Source organism: Pyxicephalus adspersus, chromosome 1, assembly GCF_032062135.1.
Source record: "Pyxicephalus adspersus chromosome 1, UCB_Pads_2.0, whole genome shotgun sequence".
NCBI lineage: Eukaryota > Metazoa > Chordata > Amphibia > Anura > Pyxicephalidae > Pyxicephalus > Pyxicephalus adspersus.
Window position 1 is genome coordinate 61268362 of NC_092858.1, and position 15809 is coordinate 61284170.

The 15809-nt window shown below is 35.0% G+C and overlaps 1 protein-coding gene across 1 annotated transcript in view; it reads left to right on the plus strand.

The window, feature by feature from the left end:
- Nucleotides 1-15809, plus strand: part of NALCN (sodium leak channel, non-selective) — a 217002-nt gene that overhangs the window by 91747 nt on the left and 109446 nt on the right. Inside the window, exons 9-12 of the mRNA XM_072400953.1 lie at nucleotides 1087-1229; nucleotides 1322-1426; nucleotides 7394-7480; nucleotides 13641-13772. Coding sequence (XP_072257054.1) covers nucleotides 1087-1229; nucleotides 1322-1426; nucleotides 7394-7480; nucleotides 13641-13772 — 467 coding nt within the window. The remainder of the gene's footprint in view (nucleotides 1-1086; nucleotides 1230-1321; nucleotides 1427-7393; nucleotides 7481-13640; nucleotides 13773-15809) is intronic.

The window sequence follows — 15809 nt, forward strand, 5'->3', positions numbered from 1 at the left end:
ATAGTTTTCCACCAACATGCAGTAGGGTGATTTTTATTTTTCTCTTGTTTTAGGTGAGTTGGTGTGACTTTATGTTATATGTGACTGAAAGATGGCATTCAGGGGGTATACAACAGGTCTGATTTTGTAAAGCTCCTAAAGACTGGAGAAGATAGACTATCACGGGAGAACCTAGGTGATCCAGCAAACCTTAAATAGATATCAAAATCATTTGCTATTATTTGGTAAATGTTTTCAATCCCAGACCAGATACATTGTAGGTTTGCTGGATCACCCAGGTTCTTTCCCTTAAACTAAACATATTCTTTTTAAGATTCATATTTGTTGTTATTTGTGGTATTTTGATATTTTAAAATTTGAATGATAAAAATCATAAAAATGTATGTATTAGGATCTACTTCAGCATATCATGAATATCAAAACACACCTCTTATGAAAATTTTGGTGGGTAGTTAAACATCCTGCATGCACAATAAACAACTAAAAAACCTGATAAATAATAAATTGTTCATAGTGTTTTTCCTTGAATGTTATATGGTGGTTTTAAATGCGTACATAAAATCTGACATTTAATTCTTACGTTTTGAAAAGACTGGTTTCCATTTCTGTCTGCGATCCCACTGGATCTCCTATTCTCAGGGGACCCTAAGACAATATTCTAAAGGGGTTAGCAATATAAAGGGAGATACAATTGTGCACCTATACTTTAATACTAGTTTGAAAAGTAAAAAAAAATAAAGTGTTATTACTAGCATACAAAAATATGTAGTGTAGTGTTTGGAACTACATACAAGGAAGGATCTAATCAAACTTCATGTATGTAATTTTTACATTGATGATCCATATTTTTTCTCTTCCACAACCGTTCTTTATGTCCTTTTACAACACCAGTATATAAAAATATCTATTTGCTACTGACTTACTTTTATTCAACTTCATATGCAGGAGCAGTGCATTAAATCCATTATTCTACTTCTGACTCATACTGCATGATGAAGTTTCTGTGAAAGGGTTTTTATATCAGGACATTGTATCCTAGGATACCACATCTACATTTTTTGTTAAAGACCTGTTTTTCTCTTACAGGAACCAGCATATTTACTGTATATGAAGCTGCATCTCAGGAAGGATGGGTTTTCCTTATGTACAGAGCAATTGACAGTTTCCCCAGATGGCGGTCCTATTTCTATTTCATTACCCTCATTTTCTTTCTTGCTTGGCTTGTTAAGGTATTGTATAATAGTTTTTTTGTGATATGCTCATCAGTTTTGTTAATATTAAGTAAAAGCTCACCTTAGCAGTGTCAACTTCTATTTTGTAGAATGTCTTCATTGCTGTGATCATTGAGACTTTTGCTGAAATTCGAGTTCAGTTTCAACAGATGTGGGGTTCACGAAGCAGCACAACTTCAACTGCCACCACAACGGTAATTTATGTTCATAAGCCTTCAAGAGACAGATTTCACTTTGCAACCTTTGTTATTGTAGTTTTTTTTTTGTATTAAGATGTCACGTGATAAACTTTGATATGCTATCAGTTAAACAGGCATTGCAAACATAAAGATTTAAGGTGCGTACACACTTCCAATTTTTATCGTTCCAATCGAACGACGAACGATCGATTGGGCAAAAAATCGTTCGTAAAAAAGTAACCAACGACGCCGACGAACGAGGAAAATTGTTGGAAACGAACGACCGGACCGGCGGATCGGATTGGGCGACGATCGTTGAACATCGTTCGTGTGTACGGTCGTTCGTTGATCGTCCATGTTCAGAGCATGCGTAATGAACGAACGTCCGTTCACTTTCCTGTCGTGCACATAGTTCCTCTATCGCTTAAACGATCGTATCTATTGTGTGTACAATATCTACGAACGATCGTGTCGTTACCTCTATGTGCAGGATCGGTGCTATACGATCGTTCATATATATCGTGCAGGAACGTTCGTCGTTCGTTTTCCGACGATAATAATTGGAAGTGTGTACGTAGCTTAAGCAGCAGATTTTATTCTGAACAATCAATGTTATCTCCATAAACAGATAAGGCCATTTGAGCACGCTATTGTGACATAAAATAATAAAACTTCTGCAGAAACTGGAAGCACTAAACCAACAATAGTAATCATAAAAGGAGATGTTGGTTACATTTCCAGTGTGTGTTTCCTGTATAGTACTGACAGGAAGGACTTTCCATAAATGCTATAGAGCTAGGCCCAGACTAGTGGCATTAAACTGCAGTGTTTACCTCCACTGAACACCTACTGTCAAACAACCTGCCAGTACCATACAGGTAAACACATGCACACACTAAAGTTTTCCCCAATATCTCCTTTTATGACTATTAATATTGGCCCTGCTAGGCTTGGTCTAGCATGTGCAAAAGCCTCTGCAGACAGCTGCAAGTGGCTACAAAAAGCTTAATACAGCTTTTTTCCGTTTATTTTTATATAGGAAATACTTGTAAAAACTGCTTACAGACATTGAAAAAAAAGTTGTTTAGATTTACAAGCAGCTCTTATTCAAGTCTTTGGAGATGGTAGGGACAGCTTCCAATAAAATTCATTGCAGTCCTGTCAGCTCCAACCACCTGGTAAATAAAGGATAAAATACAGGCCATTTCAGTTCAATGTTAACCATTTTTTGCAAGCAGTTTTCAACAGTAAAACTGCTCACAATAGCTTATTGAAACCACTAGTCTGAACTTATTTTACATATCAAAAAGTATATAAAACACCACTTTTATACATTTCATCATAGACAAAATCTAAAAGTATTAACAATTTGGTTATTTAGGTCCTGTCCCTTGTTAACTGACAGGAAAAACCATATGTATATGTGTTTTAAAATATTGTTTTTTTGTACTACATAAAATATGAAAATATGAATATGAAATAGCATTTCATCTGCTTTTTCATCAATTACATTTATGGGAAGTCTTTTTCTGGACTGTGGATTGGGGATCCAGTCTTTTTCTGGATTGTGGATTGTACACCTGTGTTGTAGAATGACTGTGGAGTTTACCGGTGCTATACTGTAATGTACTGAAAAGAAAAAAAATAAACATATAAATCAAACAAGATTTAAAAGAAACTTGTAACTTTTTTTAGTCTGATTAGTATGGTCAAGACTAAAATAATATAATGAGAAAAAATATACTTTTGTTTATTAGTCAGGTAAATATGACACATTGTATATTATTATTGTGTAGTCTTCTATCCAGCCAGCAGATAGAAGTCTAGTTTCTAGTTCACGTAATTACCATGTTTACTTTTCGGTTGTAGCGAAAGAAGCCCTGCTACATTAATATCTGGAAGCAACATCACAACTAATCTTCCCATCCTTAGATGGAGAACCTTTGTCACATAATATATGTCAGTCTTAAAAATAATATTGTTCATGGATAACAAAACATATATAGGAACTGTTTAGATATTTTAAGCTAAAATAAAATGTATTCAAAATCATTATAGTTACATTATAGTACACAGACTTGAGACTAATACAAAATAGGTTTACAGTATATTAATTATTTAAGTAAATTCCAACAAAATAATTGCAGTTTTTAGATTTGGATGGTTGTTTGCCAAATTGTAGACACAGATAAGTAGCATTTATGGTTTTAAAATGTCAAATGTATTTAGAAATCATTGGTGCTAACTACAGTAAAAAACACTCCCATACTTTTAAGTTGTGTTGAAGCTTGTGCACTTCATTCTGCTTCATTCTGCTGTTCCATCTGCTTAGTAAGGCAGGCCAAAATAGTAATAGACCAATAGCAGGGTGTGTGGGGGGTCTCGAGGAAGAAAGAAAGCTTGGTTACTACCGGGAACTTTCATAACTTTTGAGATCAACTTTGCATTAGCTGTGAGAACTGTAGACATTTTCAGGTGTGTTATCAACCATTTTTTTCCTGACAGTTACACAAAATGATAATATAAAACTAAGGCAACTGCCCTAAAGCAGAACCAGTTCCACTTTTAAACATTTTAAATCGGGCATGGAAATATTGCAAAGGGGACAGGTGATGACCTTTCTGCAATAATCATTCCTACTTGCTTAATTATACCAGTGAACTGTCAATAACGCTGAGCTGTGCATGTGGCAGCCGGAAGTTACATCATCCCGGCCCAGTCAAACAAAATGGCCAAAAATTGCAGTTAGAAAGAGAATAAGAAAGTAGATGGTGATGCCCTTTGGTGGAATAGAGAGAGGTGAGTATGGCGGGGTTTAGTTCTGCTTTTGAAAATATATGGCTAGGCTTTTGTAAGAATCTAATAACTCAACCCTAAACTATTACAGTTCTGTAAGTTCAACTAGGAAATATTTACTTTTTCATTGTATTCAGCTAACACTAGATTACCTGAATGTCACAAAAAACCCAAATATGACAGTGGTTGTTATCTGTTTGTATAGGAAGATCAGCCAATTGTCACGGTACTAAATATCAGACATTAGAGTAGTGTTTCTCAAATATTTTAACATGTTTTACCATGGGGGAACCCCCTTCTATAATTACTATATATCCACAGTTAACAGTACATTAGTTTGGTGATCAGTAGAAAAATAATTTCTAATATTACTGGCCATTGGAAGGAATATCATCCTTACAGATATTCTAAAAGACCATTAGCATAAGTTAAACTGACCTGACCCAAATTGTTCATTGCTCAAGGAACTCCCTAGCACCTCCTGGAGGAACCAAAGGGTCCCACGGTACACTGGTTGACAAACACTGCATTAGGTGGTCATTGCCTCACTAATTACCTCCATTATAGCAGCTCCCATATTTCTGACCCTACAGGTACCTTTTAAACGCTCATTGCACAATGTCAGGTGTTAACAGTTGGTTGGTTGTTAAGATTTGTCTGAGACAGTCTTTTTCTTGGACAATGTCATTCATGAGACACAAGGAGAAAGAAATAAACATTGAAACAGCTTGGTTATGTCTAAAAACCTTTTTTCACTTCTCTTTTGCTTTTTTTTATAAGCAAATTAAGATGGGCAAAACAAAAAAAACTGAAGAACATCCATTCTTTTAGGTCAGTTACCCTGAAAAAGGCATAATAGTTATGTCACCTTTTGTAGATAAACTATTGTGTCATTTCTCCTTGTCTAGAAAGGATTTTCTTGTGTTGAATTCTAATACCTAAGCCCTAGGACACACAGCAGTCTGGGAGGCAGTTCTATGTTCCAGTTTGTGCTCTAGGGTAGCTTTGAAGGAAAATTGAAAAGATCTTTTCAAGACACACAGTGGGTGAAATGCTTTTTGCAACATGTCAAATTTTGCTCAGCAAGACATTTGCTTAAGGTCAAATGATGTGAAACACTGTCCCTTGTGGCCGTATGTGTCAATTTCGTTTAGCCGTACACATCTGATTTATTGTAAAGCCTATAGCCATGTTAATGCCAGCAAAACAAACTTCTATGATTCTTGGTTGAAACATAAGTACAGAATTACTGTTAAAGATTTTTGCATGTCAAATAGTGGCCTTTTATCATGTCATAGCAGGTAGGTGAGCTAGTTTGTGCTCAATGTCCAGCAAATATTACAAGTTTATCTACTTAAAAAATATATAACAAATATTTACCATACCTGCAATATTCTTTAGTTAACTTTGAGACACAGTAGGCCTGTTTATTTGGTCATCATATTGTCCTAAATGCTTAATGTTAAACCTTAGGGTTAATTTATTACTGTTCATTTAGTAAAGTAAATTATTATTTTGCAACCAATAATTTATTTTTCAATGTGAATTAGATGAAGCTTTGCTAACCTCAGCCATCAAATATTGTGTATTCACATGTTAGAGTAATCCTGGCAAAGTGAATTTTTGACATATTCAGATTAGAATTTTTGCAAGTGGTTTTTATCAGCTTTACTGCTCAAAACATGTTGCAAAAAAACACTGAACATTGGACTAATTAGGCCCTGTCACAGATATACACAGGACCAAGGCATCTGTGCCTTCTTCTGTGTCAGCCACCATCAGCTCTGCCCAGGACTTCTATCCACTGGCCTGCTCTAAATCATGCGACTCCGTGAGACCTGTTCCCTTTTCCCCAGAGGACTAGAGTATTCCACAGACGTGCTCTATCTACTGGTGGAGGAATGAACACCACCTGAGCTGCCTTTGCGCCAGCACTCCCTCTGGTGGTGGGTCCGGTTACCTGCTGGTCACATGACTTCCCCTAAGGAAGTGACTGACAACAGGAAGTTGCCTGGACAATGAGTTCTCCAAGGTTCTGCTTCCAGGTCCCTTTTTCTGACTCTTTGACATACCAACCCCACCTCTGTCTGACCTTTCCTGATTGCGACCTGCCCTGACCTTTGGCTCGCCCGACTACTCATGATCACTTCCTGCCCTGACCTTTGGCTGGCCTGACTACTCTTCTGCTTTTCGCTCCTGTACTACTACTAGTTCACCACCCCTTGCTAGGAAGCCAGAGGCTGGTGCCTTAGACTCTGCGCCCTGTACATGTCTCTGCCAAGCGGGCTGGTGACACAGAAGGTCCATCATCCCACCTGTGACACCATGACAGGTCTGTTCATTATTCATTGACAGATTGGATGACGCTGCAGAATTGCCTCAAAGCTTTTTAGATTTTTAAAGCAGTCTTTAGCCGTTTGTTTGACCAGAAAAATATAAAGTATATAAACTATAAAGGTTCTCTCGAATGTGATTCTGATCTGCAAAGAAAACAAAGGGCAAAAATTATGTAGCCTTTTCCCTAATGGCAAAAACTAGTCCACCACCTGCCCCTAATGATGGCTCTTAGGACTCTGTCCCACATTGTTTTCGTATGTTGTATGCTTACCTATGGACAGTAGGCACATGGCACATATAGATGTGGAAATTGAATATGGTTGGCCTATAAAGTCCCATTCATTAAGCTTATCCCTCAAAATCCTATTGCCAGTTAAATTGAGGATGTGGCCATGTGATAATTAGGTGGTCCATCATTCTTTGTTTTTATTAATTTTCTTACTGCTACTTTTGCTAAAAAGTTTGGTCTGTTGAAAGAAATTGGAAAATTACATCTTACGGACAGGATGAACAGGTAATACAACTATCTTACAGAGGGGATATGGAAAAATAAAATCTGCTTTTTTAATGCTACCGAAAAAAGACACCATACATGGTATTTTTGGTTTTGTGTTTAGCTGACACAAGTTGCTCTGTAGCATTGCTAAAAACAGGAAAAAAAAAACAGGAACTGTCTCCACAAGGATAAAGTAAAGCCATTAAGATAAAGTAGTAGCCATAGTATTGATATTGAATGAAAGAAGTAAAACCAAAAAAAAATATAAAAATAAAAATACTGTTGTTAAATGTGCTTTGTAAATTGAACCATGTATTTAAAATATATAACATGAATAATGTTTTTCTTAAAAGATGTTCCATGAAGATACGTTTGGAGCCTGGCAATTGGTTGCAGTTGATGTGAATAAGCCCCAGGGGAGAGCTCCAGCCTGTCTACAGGTAACCTGCCATATTAATTGTTTTTATATAATATTTAACATTTTCTGTAGCTTTAGAAAACCACATCATTCACATTGCCATTTTTATGGGCTCTTCAAAACAGTCAAGTCAAAACTGAACAACACAGTGAATGTTCATCCATGAAAGTAAATTATATTGCATAGACACATTATTTATTTATTTGTATTTATATTGTGCCAACATATCATGCAGCACTCCATAGTCATGTCACTAACTCCCTCAAAGGGACTCACAATCTCTCCATGTCCCTACCATAGTCACAGGTCTATGTCCAATTTCGAGGGGAAGCCAATTACCCTAACTGCATGTTTTTGGCATGTGAGAGCAAACCCATTCAAACACAGGGAGAACAAACAAACTTCTTAAGATAGTGTCCTGGCCCATGAATCAATAATGATATATTCCCATCACCACTGTATTATTGAAAAGTTAAAAATACATTAATGTAGTTGTCTGTATATTTTCCTGTGCTGAATCTTCTAAAACACCAATAGTTATCTCTCGGGGTTGTTGTCCTAAATCTACCTCTAAAGTCACATTTTTCTCCTGGAGTAACCATGAGTTTTGGAACCCTGACTAAATAATAGTAATAATAATATTAATAATAAAAAAGGAGATTTAACCCAGCTAACAGAATTGCAGAAGTGGACCGGTTAGATTTATGGCGATTATTTTCTTTAGATGTTTTTCATTTATGTTCAGTGTATGAATTTTATGTAAGATTCTTCCTGTTCATGTTAAACACTCTAGCATACTAGTACAATTAAAGAGGTGACATGTAGGCAAAGACAATACATGTTTTTTAGTTTTAAATTAAGCAGAAAAGAACCGAATCACCTGTTAAATTGTTATTTCTCTCTTTGTTCCTGTTTGGGAGATCCAATCTCTTTATTTATGTGGTTAGTGTCACTAATGCAGAAAGTTAAGGGAAATCGAACATTTTGAGTTGTTTGTGCAAATGAAAAAATCCTTTATTAGGGGCACCTTTTATATTACCAAACTCTTAAGGATAAAATGTTAACTTTGGAGAGATTTATTGTTGCGTCTTTAGTTTAATTTAGCATCTTGCACTTGACATATACTAATAGTGTTTCTTCATCTGGATTATAATGCACGAGTAAATTCTAACTTGTAATACAGATTTTTCCATTTCACAAAATAATATTGCAAGTTATTTATTTATGAGGGCTGAGTGTAACCTTCTCCTCAAAGCTTACTTTTTAATCTGTTTGTCCCCACTGAGCTTTACAGGGTTATTGGTGATAATTGGTTATCAAAACACAGAATTAAAAATGCATACCATGATACCAAGCTAATTCACCAAAATAATAGATTAGGAATTTCAGCTGCTTTCTTTCCCTGCGGGTCACTTTATAGGAAAATAATTTCAGCATCAAAAGAATATATTGTTCTTTTTGAATTCAAATTTCTAAGGATTGCTAGCTGTAATTTTTTTTACATATCTTCTTTAGGTTTTTTAAATTATAGTAACAAAAAAAAAACAAATGGAATTTTATTGTATAAAGTTCCCTATGATTAATAGTGGCATATCCTTCAATTATAATAAATATAGTTAAATTTAAATATATAATCAATATTTAAACTTCTTGAAACTTTTCTAACCTCCAATACCAGCAGACCAAGACTTTCTGTTCTATCAGCTTGTCATTGTTGAGTGTGCAGTCCCCTAATGGGGTGGAAAAAGGAAAGGTAAATAGTTGATTTCACGTTAGACAAAATAATATATCAAACAGTATGTTTTTGTAAATAAGTTTACCTTGTTCCTTGTGCTTTGATAAAAAAGCAAAGGGTTTATAATTAGGGTGCCGTTTTTTTAGGAGTATTAGGTATATTGCCAGGAAGCTGGTAAATGCTAAATGTACTGAGAAAAATCTTTTTTTGATTGTAACAGTGCCTCCTGCCGCATTAAATGCATGCTCAAAATAGCCAGACATGAACATCACAGTAACACAAAGTGTGTAATACAGGAGGCCAACACAGCCAGACTTTCTTTTATGTTCATATGAGAATTATGACATTTTTAAAGTGGATGAAAGTTGCCTTAATAAATAATGAGCGCGACTCATGCCTGTCTGACTTACTGTGTAAGCTTTAGGGACTATTTATTATGCAGGGAGCCTGTGTACAACTCCTGCCATTCTCTGTTTATCTACAGTCGTTTTTTTTCTCATAAACTGATTACAGCAAAGATTATTGTGCTATTAAATGCCCATGTAGTCATAATATAAATATCATAGCTGGATTTATAGCATTTTTTTAAATATGCTTATTGTACATTTATTAGAAACATTTAAAGTAGAATTATATGACAATATATTTAGGGAGAAAGGGGACAAAATGGAAAAGCAGATGGAAAAAGTCTGATTCAAAACATAACAATAAACATCTGTCCTATAAAAACCTTCCTAACAAGTGGCAAATAGGGAATGTTGAAAAAAGCTATTTTTTATGAACGGGATAGCAGGCAAGATTCATACTAAAAAGGTATTTGTTTGGCTCAGTTTGTTGCAAAATAAATCAAATCAGATTGCCTGTTATTAGTAATTCTTATAAAATACTTGGTTAAGGTGGAATTTTACAAATTGTGGAGAGTGACACCACATTCTAGCACAATGTTTCTCAACCTTTTTTAACATGTGGTAACCAAATAACTTTTAGCTGTTCAGGGAACCTCTTCTATAATTACCATATCCACATCTCACAGTACATTAGTGTGGTGGCCAGTAGAAACAGTGCTTCTTACATTGCTGGCCATTGGGAAGAATATCATCCTTACATATAACTGAAAAGATTATTGGTGTTCATTAAACTGACCTGAGAGTCACAAATTGCTCATTGCTCAAGGAACCCCTAGCATCATCTGTAGAAACTCTGGTCTAGCATAATAATGTTGAGACGATAGCCTCTTCATTTGATAGTATTTTCCTAGTTTTATTGTCTTCCCTTGTAAATCTTGCAAGGGATGCAATGAATGTTTATTTAGAGGCAGAGGCACCATTGTTTTAAAAGACAGCATAGTTAACTGGATTGGATTTCTTAAAAATAATTTGCTATTTGTTGGCAAATATTTTTAATCTTGGACCAGATCCAGTTCAGTTTTGAAGGATCACCCAGGTTTTCCCATGATCATTTACTTTCTCCAGTCTTCAAAAGCTTCGAAGAGCTTTGGCTGAAGACACAAAGGCCCTGGTTTATTAAAGCTCTCCAAGGCTGGAGAGAATACACTTTGATCAGTAAAGCTGGGTGATCCAGCAAACCTGGATTGGATCTGGTCCAGGATTCAAAACATTTGCTAGCAAATAACAAATGATTTTAAGGAATCCATTCCAGGTTTTCTAGATCACCCAGCTTCACTGATCAAAGTGTATTCTCTCCAGCCTTGGAGAGCTTTAGTAAATCAGGGCCAAAGAAAGGTGCTTTCTAGAGCTTCAAACTACAGGAAACTGCACAGCATGCAGATTTTTTAATGTACAGCGCTGCGTAATATGTTGGTGCTATATAAATCCTGTTTAATAATAATAATAATAATAATAGTGCTGGACTTACTGATTACACAGCATGCAATGAACAACCTGATGTATCTGCTTTTTTAAATGTTTATTTTTTAAACCAAGGACTTTATGTAAGTAATAAAAAATACACAAAATAGATTAGAGCCAACTATAATTTAAAATTGATAAACTTCACTATTGATTGATTTAATAGTAAAATTGGTGGAAAAAAATATATTGGGGACTATGGTTAATATTAGTTAAAAAAAATTAATGTATATAGTTTATATAAATGTATTGATTTAATAGCACGTAGGGCCTTAAAGATAGGATAATTAATATCAATTAAAAAGCAAAACAACACCTGTTAATGTATTATGTGCAGTCTTTGGAAAATGCTAATTAGCATTCAAACACCCTACAAGGAAATATGCAGGTATACAGTGACAAATGGCATCTTTGAAAATCTAGTTTTAACTTCCAGATCCCAAGCTTGCTAAGTAGGCACTAAATTATGATAAATACTGCCCTATTTGTAATTCATATTTGCTTGCCAACTCTGGAAGCCTGGGAGTGTTGCACAGAAAAGGAAACACCTGATGCTGAAACATTAATGAATGGCCTACTCAATCTGTGGACAAATCAGTTATGCTTCTGAATTTGCCATTTATTGGCTACTTCTTACACTATAACTATGTACTATGACCAGATGTGGCAATCCTATGATCTATCAAAACAAATTGTAGATAAACATGCTACTTGCTTACAAAAAAAAAGATATTTCACAGTTCTGATCACCTTTCTTTACATACCAATTTAAACACAAATGTTGTTCATTGCTGAGCTGTTCTGTACTTTATTTAATACCAATACTATAGGTTGCATTTAGTAGTAGTAAGATGAAAATTGGAGTTTACTGTAACTGGTTTAGAGTTCCACAAAATACCTATAATCACAACAGCTTGGTAACCTCCTGGAGGGTCAGCATGCAATACATTTTCTAACAAAAAGGCATACTTCTATTGCTTGAATTTGTATTTTTAACAGTGTACAGGCATGTATGTAGGTGCTGAATCTATAAATGGGAGAACATTAGTGATTAGCCATAAAAAAGCTGAATCAAAGCCAATGGCCTATTTCACTGTAATTGATTGCCAAGTCATGTGGGTAATACCCAGAGATATAAAGGTTATCACTGGATTTGGCAAGATCATTATTTGTACCATCACAGATCACACAGAATTGATATCCCAACTTATAAAAAAAGGCAGTGAACAGGTATGGAAATCCACCATTACTGATGTCTAATTTTCCTATGATAGATCTGCCAAGTGAGGAAATAAATCCAAGAGAAATATACTGGTAGTGAAACAAAAGTTGACACCTTCCACTGAATACTAGCATTAACTAGTATTTTTAGGTTAAAAGTTTAGAAAACATTTATGGTTTTCTGCCTTTTTTTCTTTTTTTTTTTTTGGGGGGTGGGGGGGGTGTGTGGAAGGTGATTGGATCTTTAAAAAGTTATTACACTAAACCTCAGTTATATTCAAACATGATAGTTATAAGTAAATTACTTGATGATCTTTTCTTCTTCATTTTTATAATAATTGCTGGATTTTGGAGAAAAACATAATGTTCTAATATACTTCTTTACTTTTTATTTCTTTTATATTAGTGAATGGCAATGGTTGTCTTTTTATCACACTGAGACATCAAACATTAGTTTGTTACACACTTTACATGAGTACAAAGCACCTTCTACTGGTGGCCAATAACAATGCACAAAAGATCATTTAACAGCCAGTGACCCTTCAAAACCAATTCAAAAGTAAAAGATACTTTAACATGTAAAACGTTGTAAGGATTGAGCTCATGTGCTTTATTTTATCCCCTTTATAAATAAATGTTTTAAATAAAAATTTAGCACACCATGGATTTATTCACATTACTTTTTATTGACAGTTGTATTTATTTACTGTTTTGAATTTTAGCAGTGATGTGCCCTAGGTTTGTATATTCAAGTATTTACAGAAATTGTTTAATTTCTCTAAATTAATTTGGAATCAAATTAGACAGTCAATTAAACTGTCTCGCAGTAATAATATATATTTAGGCATGCAAATAGCCATTAATGCCAATACTTCCACTAATTTATTGGTGGTCATCTCTGTAATAATGTGGCTGAAGATTTGGTGGAGGCAAACACTGACCTTTCTTGTGTTGTAATTAGTACCTTGCTCTTTAATGTCAAGTATGATAGCTCATGATTTCCCTTTGTGGAATTAAGAATGCTTTTACTCCAGTGAAATGACAAATTCACTTCCTCACATAAAGGACTTATTTAATTCTCTTACCATTAAACCTGTCTTTCCCTCTTAAACAAGAATGCTTGATGTACAGTTAAAAGCCTCACTGATTGCAGTTTGTGTGAATGTCATGTAGCATTTTAACAATTACTGCAGATGGTTACATATTTAGAAGGAAATATCTATTCATGTATTAAACACCAAAGAAATGGGGGAATTTCCTCTCTGAATAGCTTAATCGTGAGAAAATAAAATGTTGATCTTGAACTGCAACTCTGAGTAATCTCTGTGTCTTGTGTTCCTTTTCTTGTCCATGAGCAGAGAATGATGAGATCATCTATTTTCCACATGTTCATACTAAGCATGGTCGCAGTGGACGTAATTGTGGCTGCCAGCAACTACTATAAAGGAGAGAACTTTAAAAGACAATACGATGAGTTCTATCTTGCTGAGGTGGGTATACAAATTGCCATTTCAAGCAGTTAGGTAGTCACTATTCAACATACTATAAATTATTCCCTGAAGATCTCAAAGAACATATTCCTAACGTGTTCAAATCCTTTTGTCTGACAATGAATAAAGGCTGTCAGCCAATAATCTGGAAGCTAGTTTCCTGAAAGAAAATGTCAGTGGTAATGAGCTAATGCTTGAGTGGAACCTCTGTAGGCATTCCATGATGGTTGCTAAGCTGCTTATTATCATCAAGAGTGCAACCGACAGGAACTCTTATATAACATTTTTCAAACCTTAAATGGCACATTGTGTAGGAACATTGTTAAATTAAAAATAATTAGAGGCAAACCTCATTTTATTTCCTGATTTCATTTGAAGATTTATCACCAAATAAGCGTTTGATGCATTTGGTGAACTTCAGTGATTTTCTGCACAGATGAATCTCCAATCTGCTTAAGATCTGTTTAGATGGCTGCATGCAACAACTGTGCACATTTAAAGCTGAACTGCAGCTTTACCTTTGGACTTGCACAATTACACAAGTGTGTTCCTATGTGTATTATTTTGAGTCTATTCCCAAAATATGTTATCTCTGTGCTGATGTTTTAGTGTAAATAAAGCTTTAGCAATTTAGACCTCTGATATTGAAATTAGCGCTCTGAATGGAGACTTTCTGTGAAAAAATACATTCCTTCAGGAAGAACTTTCTCTAAGTTTCCAAACTATGATTTTCCTCAGTTTTAAATTCATATTAGTTTATTGGCATTAAACATAATCTACTTTGTTATGGGTGGAGGAGGATTATACATGTAGATGAAAGTGATGAGCAGTCATTAAAATCTTACTTTGTGACAGACCTGTATTCTCTGAAGCAATAGGTAGCCATAGATCTGTAGGTTAGAACAAAATCTGTATCTCTCATTGATGTAAATTTTGTACAAGAGGAAAATTGCTTGGATATGAGACAAGTGCACAGTAAGCAAAGACAAATTGCTTGAGATTTTCAAGTTTTCTGATGCCTCTTGACACGCTATAGGTTACTGTAGTGTTAAAAGCAAGGCAGCGCAAGTCAAATCATTATTACTATAAAGCTTTACATCCACAGCTACATATATCGTTTAAGGATCAGTTATGCAAGATCCTTGCTTAAAGGATGTGTAGATTTACTCCAAATAATAAACCATTGCTGTTGCCTACCTCCTCTTATCTTCTAACAAGTTTTCTTTGTGGTAAGACACAAACATTCCTGTTTCCAGATCCTGCCTTCTGACCCAGCTAACATGATCACAAGCTGGAATAACAGCAGAAATGCATTGGGGCAGCAGTATGTACAGATCAAGTGTTCTTAGTAAATTGTCAGAATTATTTCCTGCATATTGAGATGATTCAATACCTTTAGGTAAACTATGATAGAGGTGTGCTATAAGTAGGCAAACAACAGCAAAACTTTTGCTTGTGATTTTGTTACAGATTTTTAACTTGCAGAAGTTTTTTCATGTGGTTGCATGTGGCTGTGCTCTCTCATATTAAGAGTTTAAATGCAACCAGAACTGGTTTAACTCCTTTACTCCTTTGTTTTTTGTATAGGAGTTTTAATGAGAGGGCAGTCCGCTGCACTTGTCCCTATCTACCAATTTATAGGTTACCTGGCCAAGAGGAATTGCTTTACACAGGCAGTCAAGCAGGAGAATATGGGCCAGAATGACAAATATTTCAAGGCAACATGGCACAATATGGTCTGCAAGCTGACCTCGGAATATTCCAGTACTATATGTTTAGCTTGCTTAAAGATAAATACACAAGTTTATAATTTGAGATATGTCTGTTATAATTGAACACATGACTTGCTTTTTTACATGTAGTAGATTAGGAAAGTTACAGTGAAATATGTTGGTGAATTCAGCCACCCCATTCTATACAAATGTACAGGTAACCTAAAACCCTAAATTTTGAGCTGTGTATATTCTGGTAATACCTTTGCTTTGTACTTACCAGTAGTTTTTTTGCAACTATACTTAGTGAAATAGCTTGCATTCG